Source organism: Crinia signifera, chromosome 4 (assembly GCF_055691185.1).
Source record: "Crinia signifera chromosome 4, ASM5569118v1, whole genome shotgun sequence".
Taxonomy (NCBI): Eukaryota; Metazoa; Chordata; class Amphibia; order Anura; family Myobatrachidae; genus Crinia; species Crinia signifera.
In genome coordinates this window covers 298503310-298521432 of record NC_139220.1, presented here as the reverse complement: position 1 = coordinate 298521432, position 18123 = coordinate 298503310, and the positions used below count along the sequence as shown (strand labels likewise).

Genomic DNA, 18123 nt, shown 5'->3' with positions numbered 1-18123 from the left:
ACAATGTAACACATAACCCAGCCAATAAAATGATCACATAAGGACATGAATCTTCAAATTCTCAGATCATCCTATTGGGGTCCTGTCACATAAGGGTGGGTTTAGGATAGTATTAATGCTTATCTTGTGATGTAATGTAACGCTGTGACTGGAGATGGAGGACCACAATCACTTACACCCCCTCCCCCAGCCATCCCTTACACTTCTAGTAAGCCATTCTGATTCCCGATGGACAAAATAAAAAATAAAAAAAGATTCATACTCAATACGAATCGGTGCTAGAACAGCTGGCACAATCAGCATCCAAATCCGTAACGTGCAGGACAACACTGACCGTGGTGTAGTACAGCGTGGAGCTAATGATTCCTGCCTAATGAGCAGGCCGCACTGCTCGTTACTATCAGCTAGTAAAAGTTGGCCCAGTCACAGTCACAGCTCAGGACACCAATGTCAACATAAATCTCTGCAAAAACAAACATTTGTTTGACGGATTTATTTTCCTAAAACAGATTAAGTATATACCATGTGGTCCATAAGTTTGTCAGTCATACTCTACACCAGGCATGTCAAACCTGCAGCCCTCCAGCTGTTGTGAAACGACACATCCCAGCATGCCTTGCCGCAGTTTTGCTATTGGGTACTGCAAGATACGTAACCCAGAGACCAGGCAACACAGTACAATTTACAAATGGAGGCTTTCAAGAAAGCTACCATCCTCCAATATGAAGAATTGGTGATGGCATGTTACCGGATGTAATGGCGCCCATACACTAGGGCGATATTGCATACAATCCTTTGATTTTGACTGCATCAGTGCGATAATTTGCATGAATGTACACCGAATGTGTCCCCCCTCCCCCGATGCGTGGTGCGGCCCATCTCAGGATATTATGTGCTGCACTTACTGTACTTAATATTTATCGCATTGCATGTGGTTTTTAAACACGTGATTTATTGCAATGCAATGTGCGATCTGTCAGCTTATATACCCCCAGGTAGTACAGCCCTCATTACATCACCCGATTTCAGGTCGCAACGGGCATGCGATAAATCGTATGATTGTATGCACAAAAAATAACACTTTCAATGCAATTACTCGCACAAGTAGCTTCAAGTGAAATCGCAGCGCAATATCGCATCGTACGAGTGTAGGGGCATCATTAATTGCACAAACAGATAGTCTGTAAACATGCCAGGATTTCCAGGGCAACAAAACACAAGGGTTAAACAAATCCCATCTGGCAGGGAAACGTGTGTTATGAGCCAGTAACAGTCACACATTGCCTAGCAAGGGATGGTCATCTGAAAAATACAAAATATCATGGAAATGAACTTATTCTCATGAAGACGACTGTAAGCTCTTGGGGGCAGAAATTCCTTCCATCTCTTGTTTGCTAGGTCTCAAAAACGCGATAAAGTGCTGTCTACCCCAGTGGCACTATATAGTTACCCAGAATGCACCACTTTATTTCAGATATCAGTGCTTTATAACATTTCCTGGGGACTTCCCATCTGGCTAAAAGCGTATAATCTAAAAATAACACAGAAATGGAAGTGCTCGGCCTAGATCTTACAAGGAGCACGTCCAAAGGGTCAGCACAACGGGTCACTTCCAGACCTGGAAGCTAAAAACATTGGCTTTAATCATCCAAGTTATTTCTTCCATCAGGATAGCTAGCAGCTGTTTGTCTGCAGAGCAATATCCCCCGTCACTACGCACCATGGGGGGAGTACACCCGCAGGTTGATGGGGACAGGTGAGATGCCTTTGTTTGATCCAGTTACTCGCTCGGTTTCTGCTTCGATCTCCTGACGAACCTCATCAAAATCTGTGAATTTCTTTGATTTGCAGTGTAGGAACTCCGCATATTCTAGACAGTAGGAAAAGTGCAGGTTATACATCAGCCGGTATTACAGAGTCAGAATAAAGACATTTATTTACATTTGTATTGCACCAGTAAAGGCCCAGCCACCAGCAGATTGTAACCAACATTAAGTGTTCCCTTAGAATAGCTCCCTCCTGTTTGTGTCACCCTGTGGTGGAAGGGACAGACCCCATGTCACATAGCTCCCTCCTGCCTGTATCACCCTGTGATGGGAGGGACAGACCCCATGTCACATAGCTCCCTCCTGTCTGTGTCACCCTGTGGTGGGAGGGACAGACCCCATGTCACATAGCTCCCTCCTGTCTGTGTCACCCTGTGGTGGGAGGGACAGACCCCATATCACATAGCTCCCTCCTGTCTGTATCACCCTGTGGTGGGAGGGACAGACCCCACATCACATAGCTCCCTCCTGTCTGTATCACCCTGTGATGGGAAGGACAGACCCCATATCACATAGCTCCCTCCTGTCTGTATCACCCTGTGGTGGGAGGGACAGACTGTCTGGTAGCAAACCTTTGTAAACAATATCAGGAGGTTTATTATCCACGATGAATATAAATGCATGCAAAATTATACTAAAATAAAAATAAAAAAAATTTCTTCAGCAACTCTTTGCCCTGTGTGACACATCGTATCAGATACATGTAATAGCCCTATCACCCTTGTGCATCTCCATATCCACAAAATATTTCCCATAAAGCACATGTCAGACAAACAGGACCCTATGTTTAAGTGAATAATAGCTGTATTAAAAGATAATAAATCTATAATATCCACTACAATGTGAGATCTCCACGGTAAAACATTTCCTTGTTTAATAATGTGCGGAGCAGAAAAAAGAAAACCTGCAAAACCGATTTTAGGCATCCCATCATAAGGAACACTCGGTTCTGCCTATTGGTTGTATTAAAACGGTTATAAAAACCCATTGTCTTCATTCCTGGTAACCCTTTTCATCATACACACCCCAATAATTAAATATATTAAGCAAATCGAAATTATGAATGGCGCAAACAGACGTTCTACTGTACAGATGTGATCCCAGGTTGTGTTCTAAAGGGTTAATGGCAGCTCATCTTGCAAAACATTTCTGAAGAATGTCATTTACAGTAACTAAATTTACGATCTAGTTACAAACAGTTTAGCTACAGGGAAACAGTCAAACAGGTTCTACCTGTAAGAAATGGCTTTTAAAGTAGTCAGAGATATAAATATACTAAAAGTCACAAGAGTTCTAGCACCGCAGACTGCCGACCATTGTTCTAGCGGAGGACTTTGAAGTTAATTCGGTACTCTTTACCTAGAAGGGCGCCCACGATTTTGATCGTGGGCATCGCAAGGAAAAAATAATTGTGTCGGTCACATCGCATGCGACCAAAAAACAAATCGCATGCGATGCAACCGACGCGATTTCCCATAGTGAACAATGTTAAATGTCCCAATTGACCCGATTTTCCATAGGGAACAATGTTAAATGGCCCAATTGACCCGATTTTCCATAGGGAACAATGTTAAATGGCCCACAGAGGCCAAATAGGCACCCTGAAGTGTGAAATGCCCCCCCCCCAATTGTTAACGCCACCCCACGATCAACGTCAACCTGAAGCGTGGCGAGCGCAGCGAGCCCGCGAGGGGCGGCGGTACGCGTCCTACGACCTTTTCATACCCCCACTATCCACGTCGGCGTGGAGTTGAGAATAGAAAGTGTGGCGAGCGCAGCGAGCCACAAGCGTGGCGAGCGCAGCGAGCCCCGCGAGGGGACGCGGACAGCTGTGAAGCCTGCGAGGGGACGCGGATACCTGTGAAGGTGTCCGCTCGCCACGCTTAGGGCTCGGAGGCTCGCTGCGCTCGCCACACTTTCTATTCTCAACTCCACGCCGACGTGGATAGTGGGGGTATGAAAAGGTCGTAGGACGCGTACCGCTGCGCTCGCCACGCTTCGGGTTGACGTTGATCGTGGGGTGGCGTTAACAATTGGGGGGGGCCATTTCACACTTCAGGGTGCCTATTTGGCCTCTGTGGGCCATTTAACATTGTTCCCTATGGAAAATCGGGTCAATTGGGACATTTAACATTGTTCCCTATGGGAAATCGCGGTTATCGCGACGGTCGCATCGCATGCGATTTTTTAGTACATGCGATGCCCGCGATGGGCGCCCTTCTAGGTAAAGAGTACCGTTAATTCACATTTACTTGAGCAAAGAAGAGTCAGTGGATAGAAAGAACCATAAGCCTGGGTCATGGCCACAGACTTCACACTCGCAGCTGCTGCGGAACGGTCCTGCACGGCCTGGTATCCGGTCCCTTTGCTTATACAGGTATCTTCTCCAGGAGGGTATGGCAGAAGACATCACCGAGGGTACACCTGGTTATGAGACTGGCTTTCGTCAGCTCCCTCCCAGGAGGCAGCACAAAGGCACAGGCTCAATGTTAAAAAGAAAAAAGGTGGCGCAGCGGATGTACCTGTTTTAGAAAAGATGAGCTGGAGGATGAGGGGGCGACGTGTGACAATCCCAGATCCACGGGGCAGGAAGTCTCTGCAAGAAATCACAAAATATAAAGCAAGTTTGAGATCAGGATTTGCAACAGGAATCGACACCACTCTATACAGAAATATAGGCCACTGAAAATAGAAATAGAACATTATTGGGGTGATGTACTAAGCCTTGGAGAATGATAAAGTGTAGAGAGATAAAGTATAAACCAATCAGCTCCTTACTGTTAGGTTATAGGCTGTGTATGAAAAAAAAAATAGAGAGAGAAGCTACCAACCAATGAGCATCTCTCCTACATATACGCTACATGTTAAAGATTGTACAGATATGCCGTAACGGTAAGGTGACCGGGAACCCAGCTACAGCAGGCATAGGGCATAATCGCAGGAAAAAAATTGCTCTCAAAATGGCCAACACCACTCCCAGCACCTGTTTCTAAAGTCTGCAACAGACAATAGCATAGTGTGAAGAACAGTGAGTGTGGGGAGCGGTGTCAGACCATCAAGTGAGATAAAGTGAAGAAACTACTGATCAAGTTATATCTATCAATTACCTATCACAGTCTAGACAATGACCGCATCTGATTGGCTGCTATGTGCAATTTATCCACCCTCACTCTTATAAGTCTGACACATTTCCTCCTAGATGAGATGCCGCTACGTTCACAAGTCACCAATGTGCGGCACATTCTGTGTGGACGATGAACCGGTGACACGGACACCAGCAGAAGTAACCGGCAGGGGTGAATGAGGATCACAGAGTGCCCTGGCTGCCACACAACAGGATTCATAAACAAGACTTGGTCTTATAGCTTATACATATTTCAAGCATTTTAAAAGGGCTTTATCACATTGGGGTATATTCAATGGCACCTGGCAAGCTATGAGGGCGAGAAGTGCTGATTGCTCGCTCTCACAGCTCACAGGTCAGTTTTCAACTGCCCCCCCCCCCCCCCGTTTCCACCTCACTGGGTTTTTAAAGCTGGTGTGGTATCGGGGAGCCGTCCGGCACCCTTTACAGTGAGGCGGTACGTCGTGTGCGGATGCCAAAACAGCGAGACTCCCAGCTAAATGCAGTGGGATCCCTGCATTAGCCCCGAACCTCACCATAGCAATCCTCCCTGAAAAACAAGCCAGCCTCACTGGCGGCATTGAATACCGGCCATTAAATAAACAAGTTTACTAAATCCCCCTTTTCCCCAATAACCGTTCTGTATTATTACCCCTGCAGATGACTGGGCTGTCGCCATAACAGTAGTCTGATCTTCCATACAGACTACGGTCATGATGTCGACCCTATTTCAGTCAACACATGAAAGAGGTTGGCAGTCTCAGAAGGTCCACAACCAAAATGTCGACATGAGTTTTTCCCCGTTTTTTTTTTTTTTTTTAGCCGATGAGTGGTATTTCATGCCCTACCAAAAAGGGATGTGGTGCACTATGGGGGGTATTCAATGTCTGTCGAGCTCGTTATTTTCTCGACGCGAGGTTGGTTTTTTATGAGGTCGCCTATTCATTGTCTAGTTTTCTCAACTTGTCGAGCAGAGCTCGCCTGATTTGGTTTTCGGTTTCCTCGACTGCCGAGTTGAACATTTCGACTTGTCGAGTTATTTTGGGTAAAATCTGTCCAGATAATTCCTGCATCCTATTCAATGTCAAAGAGTACACCTGACCCCGACTGTTTGAAATCACTCTTCCCTCAAAATTAACTCGACAATTCTTTGTCGTGACAAGGGAGTTTCTCTTGTCCAAAAAAGTGTATTTGCAGGATTCCCTAATGTTTGTAGCGCTTATCTTCACTTCTGTCTGTTATATTTTGCTAAATACCTGTATTCCTCTTGTTTCATTTGCTGCATGTTTATATTGTATGCTTTATTCCATTGCCAGCATCAGTTTTTAGCTTGTATTATTATGAATTTGTTTAAAATACTCCATTTACCATATAAGAATTATTCACTTTTTTCTGCTCACCTTGCCCATTGAAAGTATTCTGTATACATGTCTATTTGTGTCTACTTCTGGTTTGACCAAACACCTATGTTTAGGTCCCTTGTATCCATGCAGGGACAGATTTACCCAGGATTCAACGTTTGTTGTTGCCATACTTTTGTTTACTTCTCCTACAATGCACTCTGTTTACCTCAGAGCTCTCAATGAGACTTCAGGGAGATACAGCATTGTGCAGCCTGCTGATTTGGAAATGTTTTTTATCGAAGAATTTGCGTTTTTAACAAAAATCTACTTTCATATCATGGACTCCAAAAATGGAGCCTAACTCTGACACAATTGCCACTTTCCTCTCTAGGGGAGAACTCTACTTGTTGAGTTACATTTTCGGTCAAGCACAATGCTTGACATTTCGGGATGTTACTGGTGGGATTGAAATTACTGTTTGAATAGGCGAGATCATACCTCCCAACTTTGGTACCTCTGCCGGCGGGACGCTGCTGCTGCGCGCCGTAGGCGCGTTGAAATTTTCGGGGGGGCCTGGCCTAATCTCGCGGCTCCCCCACGAGGCCACGCCCCCATTTTGCTGCTATGGGGGCAGACCCAGAGGCACTGTGAGCCTCTAGCCATGCCCCCAGCCCCCTGGCTGCGGGAATAGACGCTGTGCGCATGCGCACAGCGTTTATTCCCCGCTGTTTAGCAGCTGACGGGGGGACTCCCAACAGCCCCCCCACACCGCGGGACACTGCCGCCCGCGGGTGGGACATCGGGACAGGCCCTGACAATCGGGACTGTCCCGATAAATCGGGACTGTTGGGAGGTATGGGCGAGATCTCGACTTGTCGAGCTAAATTTTCATGTTGAGTAAAACGAGAAAAACAAATGCTCAACAATTTGGAATGTTACTGGTGGGATTGAATACCCCCTTTGACGGTGTCCATGTCGACATTCGGGACAAAAAAAAAAAACACCTTTCATGTGTCAACCCAATGCATTTCAACCTAATATGGGTCTACCCAATGACCCACACCCCTCCCATGCAGAGTTGATTCACAGTGGCTATGGACAAGTACCAAAAACCTTCTAAATAGAGGTACTGGTGGGGTCCCAGTGGGAAGAGCTGCCATTAAATACTATTAAAAGGAAGCCTCTGTTATACTTTTATTTACGTACATTATAGGTTTAAAAGCCAAAAGTGTTAATGGTGCATTTTGGAACATCTGCTCTGCCAATAACTGTAATCAAGACAACATGTGAGTCCTGTATGGCTAGACATGAACATAGGCTGTGCTAGGGGTGAACACCGGTTGGCAGGGAATCTCTGCTTCTTACAAGCTTCCTGTAAGGATTGTGAGCCTTCTACAACCTCAGCCATTTATGTCAGAGAATGGCCATTAAGTGTTCTATGAAAATGGAAATTAAACCAAAGACCAGTGAGTGGTAAACCGGATGGAAGCATCTTCCTGTTGTCAGCTAGACTCTTAAACTCAGCAGAAGTTCCTTTCCACTGAAATGCTGAAAGCAGGGGGAAGACCACATTGTACACTGTAACTAGGAGTAGAATTTTGGGTACTTGTTTCCTAGCACGGCCACACCGATTTACATCGGGGTGGTCGTGTCGGAAAAATCGGGTCGATCGCATCGCATGCGATGCGATCGACGCGACCGACCGATTTTGGACCCGATTTTTTTTTTAATGAAATGTAAATCGGGTCCCTGGGACCCGATTTTACATTGGATTCAATGTAAAATATTCCCAAACCCCCCAAATTTAACGGCGTGCACCGCACCACACGATAGACGCCAACCCGAAGCGTGGCGAGCGCAGCGAGCCCGCGAGGGGCGGCGGTGCGCGTCCTCCGACCTTTTCATTCCCCTACTATCCACGTCGGCGTGGAGTTGAGAATAGAATAGTGTGGCGAGCGCAGCGAGCCACCGAGCCCGAAGCGTGGCGAGCGAAGTGAGCCCCGCGAGGGGACGCGTATACCTGTGAAGTTATACGCGTCCCCTCACGGGGCTCGCCACACTATTCTATTCTCAACTCCACGCCGACGTGGATAGTAGGGGAATGAAAAGGTCGGAGGACGCACACCGCCGCCCCTCGCCACGCTTCGGGTTGGCGTCTATCGTGGGGTGACGACGGGGACATCTATAATGTGAAATGGGTCATATTGGCCCATTTCACATTTTTTCACTATTTCAATGTTAAAAAATATTTTAACATTGAAGCCTATGGAAAAATCGGGGGCATCGCGTCGGGACCATTGTTAATGGTCCCGACCGACGCGATGCCCCCGATATTTTACCTTTCCCGACACGATTTCAATGTTAAAATATTTTTTAACATTGAAGCCTATGGGGAAATCGCGGGCATCGCGTCGGTCGCGTCGGGACCATTGTTAACGGTCCCGACCGACGCGATGCCCCCGATATTTTGTCCTAGCCGGCCAAATGGACCTGATTTCAAAGGAAATCGGGTCCATCGTATGGATCGTGTACCTTAACTTAAAGGTACACGATCCATACGATTGTGGCCGTGCTAGGAAACAAGTACCGAATTTTGCCTTAAAAAGTCAGAGTTGCTCAGGGATGTCATTGATCAAACAAAGCAGTGATTTTTCAGATGCAGCTCTGATAAATGAAGTTCAGGGAATTTTGTAATATGCAGGATATATTTTTAGTTCCCGACAAGTGCAGCGTGCCGGTCTTTGCAGCGGAAGGAAGGCAGCAGTGCGGCTGATTGCTTGTTAACCTTGATTGTCACAAATAGAAACATGCCTGGTCTCCGTGCCATGTGCTGCGTCAGGCCTCTGATAACAGGAGCACAGCGGGTATTGTTTAGCTGGGCACAGGACCAGAAGAAAAGGCAAAAAGATAAGGAAAAGGCATGGAGAAAACCCGTAGTGAACAAACTCACCATATGTATGGGGAAGGGAGGGGGGGACAATGTAGTACTTATTTGGAATTTTACTGGGTTTAAAAAAAAAAATGTTTTTTTTTTTTTTTTTTTTTTTATACGCTGTGACTACAGGCACAACACAGTGACTTCTTTAGGGAAAAAAAAAAGCCTATTGTAAGGGAATCCATGGTATTCTACCCCATTCTTGTTGCTTGTGGTCTTTATCTAAGTAAGCTGAACCAATGCAGTAAATCGCAAATGCGCAACAAAGATATAGGAAGGAGAATTAGATAAGAGGTGCTAAATCTGTCTAGCATCAAGCTTCTCCCTCAACATTCCCATAGCACAGAAACAAAAAACCACACAGTTAACACTCAATCTTAAAGAGTAAACACCAAACACATTAACCAGGCAATACACCGAAACACCTCATGGTTTAATCTTCATGTTTTTCTTAAATTCAAAACCTTGTGACACATCCAATGCTAATGCCAAAAAGTAATTTTTGAAGTTTTCATTTTGATTAGTCTAAAATTGGTTTTATTGAAAAATTTTAAATAAATATTATCAAAGCCAAAACTTTGTATTGTTAATGCAAGAAAACAGAAACCTTGATCAATCCTGTTTTAATAATACAAAACAACCTTTTGCAGTATTATACCAAACAGGATTACATTTGTTTCATAAAAAAAAAATTAGCTTAAACCCAACAAAAAGGTTTTTGTTTTTTTAAACCAATAAAAATATGACCAAAAATGCAAGTACATATGACTCAGTCATTACTAGATTTCCTAGTAAAATTGCATCATTAGCTATCTACTATATAAGGGCCACAGGTTTAAAGAAAAGTCTAGAATGTGTTGTGAATGCCAGGGTCCACTGATAAATGCATTAATGGCTCGATGAGATTGTTTTTGCTGTCATTTTGTCTGTATTATAAACATAAAGGATCAGTGTGATATCTGAAATAACTGGTTCACTCATACCCCTTTCACACCTGTTAAAGCTTTTCAACCTGGGAATTTGCTGAAAAACCCAGGTTTTTCTGTGGTGTAAAAAGGGTCAACACGGGTCTTAAATCCCAGCACTCCGACCCTGCTCTGGACGAAGGTTGGTGAGCTGGGATTTAAGACCCGTGTGGACCCTTTCACACCACAGAACCACCTGGGTTTTCCAGCAAATTAGCTTTAACATGGTCAATTGCGGGTGGTGTGAATTGGGGTCAGGCTGCACCCGGCAAAATGACTTAACACTCAAAAATTGCCGGATGGCCAGTGTGAAAAGGGTATAAGTTATAAATAGTGGACCGTAAAGGAGTTGTACTTTGATCATTTCTGGGTTTCGGAGTGATTTCTGATCCTTAATTGAACAGTCAGTCCCACCAGAACCAGATGTATACCAGACCGGGTGCCGGATGACTGACCGACAGTCAGGATTCCGACAGGCATTACACCGACGTCGGAATCCCAACTGTTAAAACCCCCCACAGACGGGCAGCGGCTATTCTCCCTCATGGGGGTCCACGACCCCCATAGAAGAAAAATAGGTGTCGAGCAAGCCACTGTGCCTGCAGCATGGCGAGCCCACAAGGGGCTTTGTTGTGCTCGCACCGCTGTCCGAGTCCCGGATGTCGGGCTAATGACTATCGGAATCCCCACTGTCGGTGTGCTATACCACACCCACCAGACCTACGTGTCCAGATTTCCTCCACATAGATGGGACCATTTGATGGGCCATGCAATGGCAATGTCATTTAGGGAGGACAATCTGATGTACAGTAACACATGTTTTAGGTGATGGCCATGAAGGCTTGGCTATGCATGAACGGATAAGCAACCTGCCTTTGTGACAAAATACATCACTTCTCCTGTACCCCTGGGTGCTGCACTTAAGTATCAAAAGGTATTCCACTTCTATAAAAGCTCAATATTATTAGGGCAGCTATGAGGTTCTATGAAGACAGTGTACATTGGGGATGGAGGTCCAACATTGTATAGAAACAAGCTATACAAGAACAACACTAGCAAAAACAGAGATTATAAAATAGAATGACATTTCTAGTCAATATTTCTCAAATTTTGAAGATAAAAGCCTCTTATACCAAAACCACTGTTGGAAATTAGTTTTGTAGCCCTAGCGTGTTACCAAAAGACCGTCTAGTACAGTGGTTCCCAACCGTGTTCCCAACAGTGCACGTTTTCCAGGTCACCCGGCAGGTGCACTCATCACTCAGGCACATTTGAAAAGGTCCACAGGTGGAGCTAATTATAGCACTTGTGATTCTGTGTGGAGACCTGCAAAACATGCACTGTTGGGGGTACTTGAGGACCAGGGTTGGGAACCACTGGTCTAGTAGGAATGACAGCTGGCAAAGGCCGATCTGGAAAGATCCCGGTCAAGTTTGTTGCAGCATGGCTATCATAAATGAGGACTCCCTCTCTCACGTTTAGACAAGGGAGGTTGTCATTAATGATGTGCGGGAGCATGCATCGTTAACAATATTGAGTGTAAATACTACACAATATTGCCTAGTGTGTATGGGGCTTTAGGCAAAAGATCAATGTGAGTGTTGATTTGGACGTCAGCGTACAAGTATCTGTTTCCAGGTGTCAACAGGTAGAGCTTGTGACTGTGGTATAATTGTCATGAACTTTGCTCGCCTGTATCAGCTTGGAACAGGCGAGGAAACATCATGACAGTTACACCAGTGACACCCAGCTATCCTTAAAAAGGTAGGCCGCGGGCCTGCACACAAGGATTATTTGTGAATGTTGTAATAAAATATTATCAGAGAATCAGACTTCATCTGCCTAGAGCAAATTAAACACAGCAAAGGAAGGTCTGTGACTGCAGTGTTTTTACTTTACAGGTGAGTGGTGTTAGAAAATAACCCAGAGGGAAAGTAAATTGATATCATCAACATTTTATTGATGACATAAAATTTTATCATAAGAACATAGGTGAAAAAAGAAAAATACACAATACAGAGTTGTGTTATATAGTGCGTGTGTGTAGGGATAAAAGGTAACAGCCAATGGAAGGTGTTGTCTTACCTGCGTACCAGTGTGTGCTAATGACACGTTACTAAGTGGCTTTATACAAGAGTCAGGGGACCTTAGAGCACAGCTCATTACCTGGGCTGTGAAGCAGCACGTAAGAATACAATGGTATTAGAGGGAAGTTCATGAATGGAAAGCAAGAGTAAGCAAGAGATGAGTGATGAGAGCCATGCAGTGGATGGTGTGACGGAGCTGCAGGATTTAGAAACGCAGCATAAAGGAAGGAAGCACGGAGCAGAGCACTGACAAAGTACGTCCAGAACTAGTCATTGAGCTCTGCGTGAGATCCCTTCTGCAGACTGGGCCGTGCTTGTACCAGACCTTGCCGACTAATGTCCCAAGCCTTTGTCTAACACATGCCTGTGACCGCAGGACATCCCTAGGACAGGAGATCATGCAGGGCGAAGCAGCACAGATTGCTAAGATACAAACGGGCCGGGACACTGAAGTGCTCAAGGCATGTTCAGTTTAATACAGAAGGGCGAGACAATGACCGGCCTAAAGATCGCTTTCTTCACAGGCCACGGTGTGCCAGCAACAAGTTTTAGCATTTAAATGTAAGCCCAACATGATGACAGGCAGTCGGCAGTAATAAAGTCAGACAATAGGTTGACCACTATTGGTTGACAGGCCATAAGTTGACACATGAAAAAGGTCAAAAATAACTCGGTCAAAAGGTTGACACAAGCAACAGGCGGACATGGAAAAGAGGTCAACATGAAAATGTTTTTTTCACATTTTGTGCCCCCTCAGCTCATACTCAAAGTGGACAGAGTTGGATTTTATTAAGGTGAACCTTGTGTCGACCTTTACCTAAGGTATGTCGACCAACAGTGGTCGACCTATTGACCTTATTACTGTCCACCACATAATCCATACCCGATGACAATAGGAGGAAACTGTTGGTGACAAATTCATAAGTAACAACTGGGTCTGCGCTCAAATTGGCCGTACACGTTCATGGTGAAACTGCGCAGAACCGGTTGTACGCTCACCCAGCCTCATCAATGCACTGTACGGTAATGATACCTTGTGGAAAGTGAAGGTGTGCAGCCAAGGTTAAGCTGGGTATACACTATAGGGGTTAATATGGTTTGTTCTTTCATTAGCAATGTTTTGGTTGTACGTATGCGCATTTCTTCGCATGCGCAGGGTGTGTGGGGTGGCGGGCCGTGGGAACGCCCAGCGTTTCATGGTTGTTACCATGAAAACACTGGGCCTTCCCATATAAAAATCGCCCGGTGACGCGGGTGCGGCCAGCAGACATCACCAGATGTCGGCTGCCTGTCCTGTTCCCGTCAAGTGTGCACACATATTTAAGGGACCTGAGAGTCACTTCGATATGCATGCACCTTCCACATCACTGGGTAGTCAGCAACCAAGGAATGATGTGGGTGTCACCCCATAGGCTGCGAATGGACGTTTGGCCAAAACATCCATTCACAGCCATGCGGGCAACCCGGCATGCGATGAGGGGGGGGGGTGTACCTGCGAGCCGTGGGCGGTGTTTAGTCCACACACACCGATGCAAAACTCTCAGCGGTGCGTGTGGACCAGAAGAAGGTCCTTTATACGATATTTATGAACGATAACAAGATTGATAACTATATCATCATGAATTTTGTTCAGTGTGTACACACTATAGTTAATGCTGTTTGCCAACTCAGATCATTTTAGATAACCTTGATTGTCTGTACATGTAGTCCAATCTGTCTCGATCATCAGTAACTGCATGTTGGGCAGGGGTTCTGGAAAAGTCACTGAAAAATATCATTAACTATATCGTTCAGCGTCTATAACCGTCGTTTTGTTCGATTTTGCAGCACCACCAACATCATTAACAATATTGGCAGTGCCGCATATCGTATAGTGTGTACAGGGCTTTAGGGTCCAAGTGAATAAACGAGGGAGACTTGGGACATTTACCTTCACTTGGACGGAGTTTACTGGCACGTATGTAGATCTCTTATTACTGGCTCGTCAGGAGTTATATGCCGGAACGGTGATCCCGGAGGAACTTCTTTAGTGCATTATACACAGGATTTCTGAATTAAACCAGCGCACGGAAATAACACCTACAGGCCGTGAGCCATTTCTAGGAAAGAACTGAGGAGGGTGTGACCTGTTTGAATTGAGCTTATCCGACACACCAGCAGTTTAGCAAACAGCACATAATATTTACAGTCAGTTACAAGCCGAGTGGAAAGCACCTACCAGCAAACCTACACATGTCAGAGGTCACTCAATATTTTACACTACAAGGCTTAAGAGATTTTCTGCGTGTAAGGATAGGTGTCTCCTGCGGTCAGAAAACATGTGACACAACCTGTGGTTACACAGGCTGCAGATTAAACACTCAGGGGTGGACATAATAATGTATAACGCTCATCAGCCTTAATATCCAGGTGTCAGGGGAACACAGAACACATCCACAAAAGCTAACAGGATAATGCAAGGGTGCTGTTGTTCCTTGGCATTTAGGACATTTCCGACATGAATGTGTGCATAAGACATTACAATCAAACAGGGAAACAAACTGTCAACAGAAAGAACATTACACAATATAATAATGTCCACATATTCATCCGGCAGACTCCTGCCATGGGACGGCCTGGAGCCACACAGCAAGCATTAGGTAGAACTTAAGTACAGCAAGGTTCCATCGATTTCAAAATTTCAAATGAGAAAAAGAAAAAAAAAAATCAAATGTATATCCCATATGTGAGAGGTTCATATGATAAAGTAAGGAAAATTATAAATGTAAAACAAGGGCCGAGGCACAACGGCGGGATTCCTGTGACCTGTATGGTGAGGACACATACCAGACTGACAGGATCACAGCTTGAGTGGTCACCTGGTGACTAGACCACTGACGATAGCTGTGAATGATGGTTCGGATATAACAATATGAATGAATTAGATATTACCTATTGGGAGCAATTCAATTGCTCGGTTCGGGTGGGAATGCCATTTACCCACATTTTTCTGCTAGATTCCTCCCGAGGTGCCAAGCATAAAATGTCGAAAGAGACTAGTTTAGTCACCCTACCCAGTACTTTATTCATGTTTCGCCTCTATACATGGCTTTACCCAATGCTTTTTGGCGCAACAAGCACCTTAACCAATAAATTGCTCTACCGGGTGCCCATTAATTATCACCACCAGAACAACAACTGAATTTCCCGTAAACTGCCAGCGAACACAAACACACCTTACTAGGTTTGTGCCTCTAATCAAGTGTTTGGGATGAAATTACTGGCTCCTGGATTCGGATTAGGTTCTGCCAGGCCTGGCACACGCGTGTGTATACCGCCCTTCAATTGACGAGCATTTCTCAGGCCAATGCATGCTGCCATGTGTGACAAATTATGCCCAAAATGGTTTTACTGGTCATAAAGTGAGTCAGCTCCATAAGCAACACTAATAAATGTAACTGGCATAAACCAATCCCTTAGGAACCTGTGGTACGACCAAACATCTTCCCACTGTTACTAACGACAACCTCCATACCACACCCTTCATAGAGCTATTGGAGGTAGCGTACAAGATGGCTGCTCACCTTAATGGTCGGGACAATGGGCAAATTGTAATACCCAAAACACATTTCACATGATTTGAAAAAAAATTCTGATGTCACAAACTAAACATGGACAGGTAAAAAAAAAAAAAAAACGTAATAAACTGTGAGGTATGAGCTGAAACTAGCTTCATATATGGCGTTTATAAACCTGTTTAATAATAAAACTATGCCCAGGTGTGGAATATTCTAAATGTAGTTAAACAACCGGCTCTCAGAAGCAGGTATATTACCTTTAGGGCTCATACAAAACTATTTCCCTGCACTTGTGGCTGTGACAACTGCATAAACAGCCCTGCAAATAGGCTTCATATGACCCAATAGAGTGCAGACACTTTCAGGTAGAACGCTAACCATAACATGCATGCAAGGAAAGGCTGCAGTAACCATGTTGCAGTGCCAGACGATCAATGTTCATAGTAGTGTCCTCAGATCACTGGGTGCGGGGAAAGGTATACGGTAGGCCGATCGCCCTAGTAGAAAATGATTTATTTACAAGAACATGAGCAACTATATCATGTTACCTTCCTTTCCTTGTTATTCATTAAAGAGTTGAGAGAGGTTCCGCAGCATTCTTTTGTGGTTCACAAAGAAACATGGCTTCTCTGAGGGCAACGTTTGGTGAGATGACTGAAGGGAGAATCACAAGTACTCCTTTGGAATTTGTAGCACATCAAGATGAATGCTGGGAACGTTGGGTTTTATGTAGAAATTCATTTTCAAATCAACAGTTTTAGGGCCAGATGCACGAAGTTTTAAAAGTGATAAAATGGAGAGTGATAAACAGCCAGCCAATCAGCTCCTGCCTGACATTCTTTTTTTCACACACAGCCTGTAATATGATTGGCTGGCTGTTTATCACTCTCCATTTTATCACTTTTGAAGCTTGGTGCATCTGGCCCTTATTCCTGTGCTGAACTACATCTCCCAGCATTCTCTCTCAGCCACGGGCTAGAAGCAGATGTGGTAACTTTATGAGCCAGTGTTTATATTATCTGATGATAAATTCTAGAACCCATGTACATAGAGTAGTAACAGTAGTTTAGGACCAGTACATAATTACATTGCTAGCTCGCTAGATAGCACACAGAGTACCTGGAGCTTGTTCAATAATTCATAGTCAAAGTCTTACCCTTCAGGTTACAGTCTTTACCCACAGAATAATAGGAGAGAGTAGGTGTGGCCATAGGTTTGGTGTGTAATACCCTTATAGGTGTACTACGGACCAACCACCCTTACCTTGCATCTTCTGTGTAAAATGTGCAAGAGTCATGCTTGGCGCAGTACAAGGTTTATACAGCCCTCTAGTATAACCAATGAAGTATTATAAGGGTATGGATCATTGGGTAGACAGCATGATGGTCGACATGAATTGAGGTTGACATGACTGTACTTCGACATGGGGTTTTTCACAATTATTGTTTTGACACAGTCGACATGAACACTGAAACGTAGCACCGCAGCACAGTCGCCCAATGTGTAGGCTCCATTAGACTTAAATGGCAAGTGTAAGCATCACACTAGACAACAACAGAGGGTGTGCGCAGAGCAAACCCATCTCTAGGCCCTAAAGGCCCATACACACTGGGAAGCAGCTCAGTTTCACCGTTTGAGCGGCTTTCAGATCAAAAGCCACCCAGTGGGTGTGTGGGCAGGCGATAAGTGCTGATGCGTGCTCCATCACTGGCGTTCATCTGCTGGTATTACCAGACGCCTGAATGGCTTTCCATAGCATCCTGGAAAGCAGCTCACAACGTCGGAAAATCGCTCAGTGTGTATGCATCTATAGAACGACAACAAAAGCCATTGAAGCGGAGCTCATAAATGACATAAACTACAATCACAGAGCTACGATAAGCAGGCCTAGGCAACATGCATCTGCCCAGCTATGGTAGGAGTACTGGCTTCAGGATGTCAGGAGTTGTATTCTTGCTATTCTCCATTTACGTAGCACTATTTATAGAATATGCTTACTAATTTCAAATCTCCAAAAGAGCAGGTGATACCAGGAATAATTAACAGACTACATAATAGCAATGTGCTTGTGGGCCTGGAATTCTGCACTTTGCTCAGAGCTGCCTGTACAAGACTCCACTCTCACAACACTTCCACTTTCCTTGTATATTACGGTCTATGTCAGCAACCAGACAGGGCTGATGTAATGGGGGGGGTGGCTTTGCGTCTCTAATGGATGAGGTACACATAAAACAGGAAATGGCTTAATCAATATGGATGTGATAAACCTCTTACTGCACATTCTTG

General features: G+C 44.8%; 1 protein-coding gene across 4 annotated transcripts in view; it reads right to left on the bottom strand.

The window, feature by feature from the left end:
• DNM2 (dynamin 2) overlaps positions 1-18123 on the bottom strand; it is a 62983-nt gene that overhangs the window by 43028 nt on the left and 1832 nt on the right. For all 4 annotated transcript variants that reach the window (XR_014473612.1, XM_083185138.1, XM_083185140.1 and 1 more), the window contains exons 2-3: positions 4349-4422; positions 1721-1870 (exon numbers count right to left, since the gene is read on the bottom strand). Coding sequence is in view for 3 of the 4 variants with exons in the window: in XM_083185138.1 (XP_083041264.1) it covers positions 1721-1870; positions 4349-4422 (224 nt within the window). In the remaining variant the exon portion in view is untranslated. The remainder of the gene's footprint in view (positions 1-1720; positions 1871-4348; positions 4423-18123) is intronic.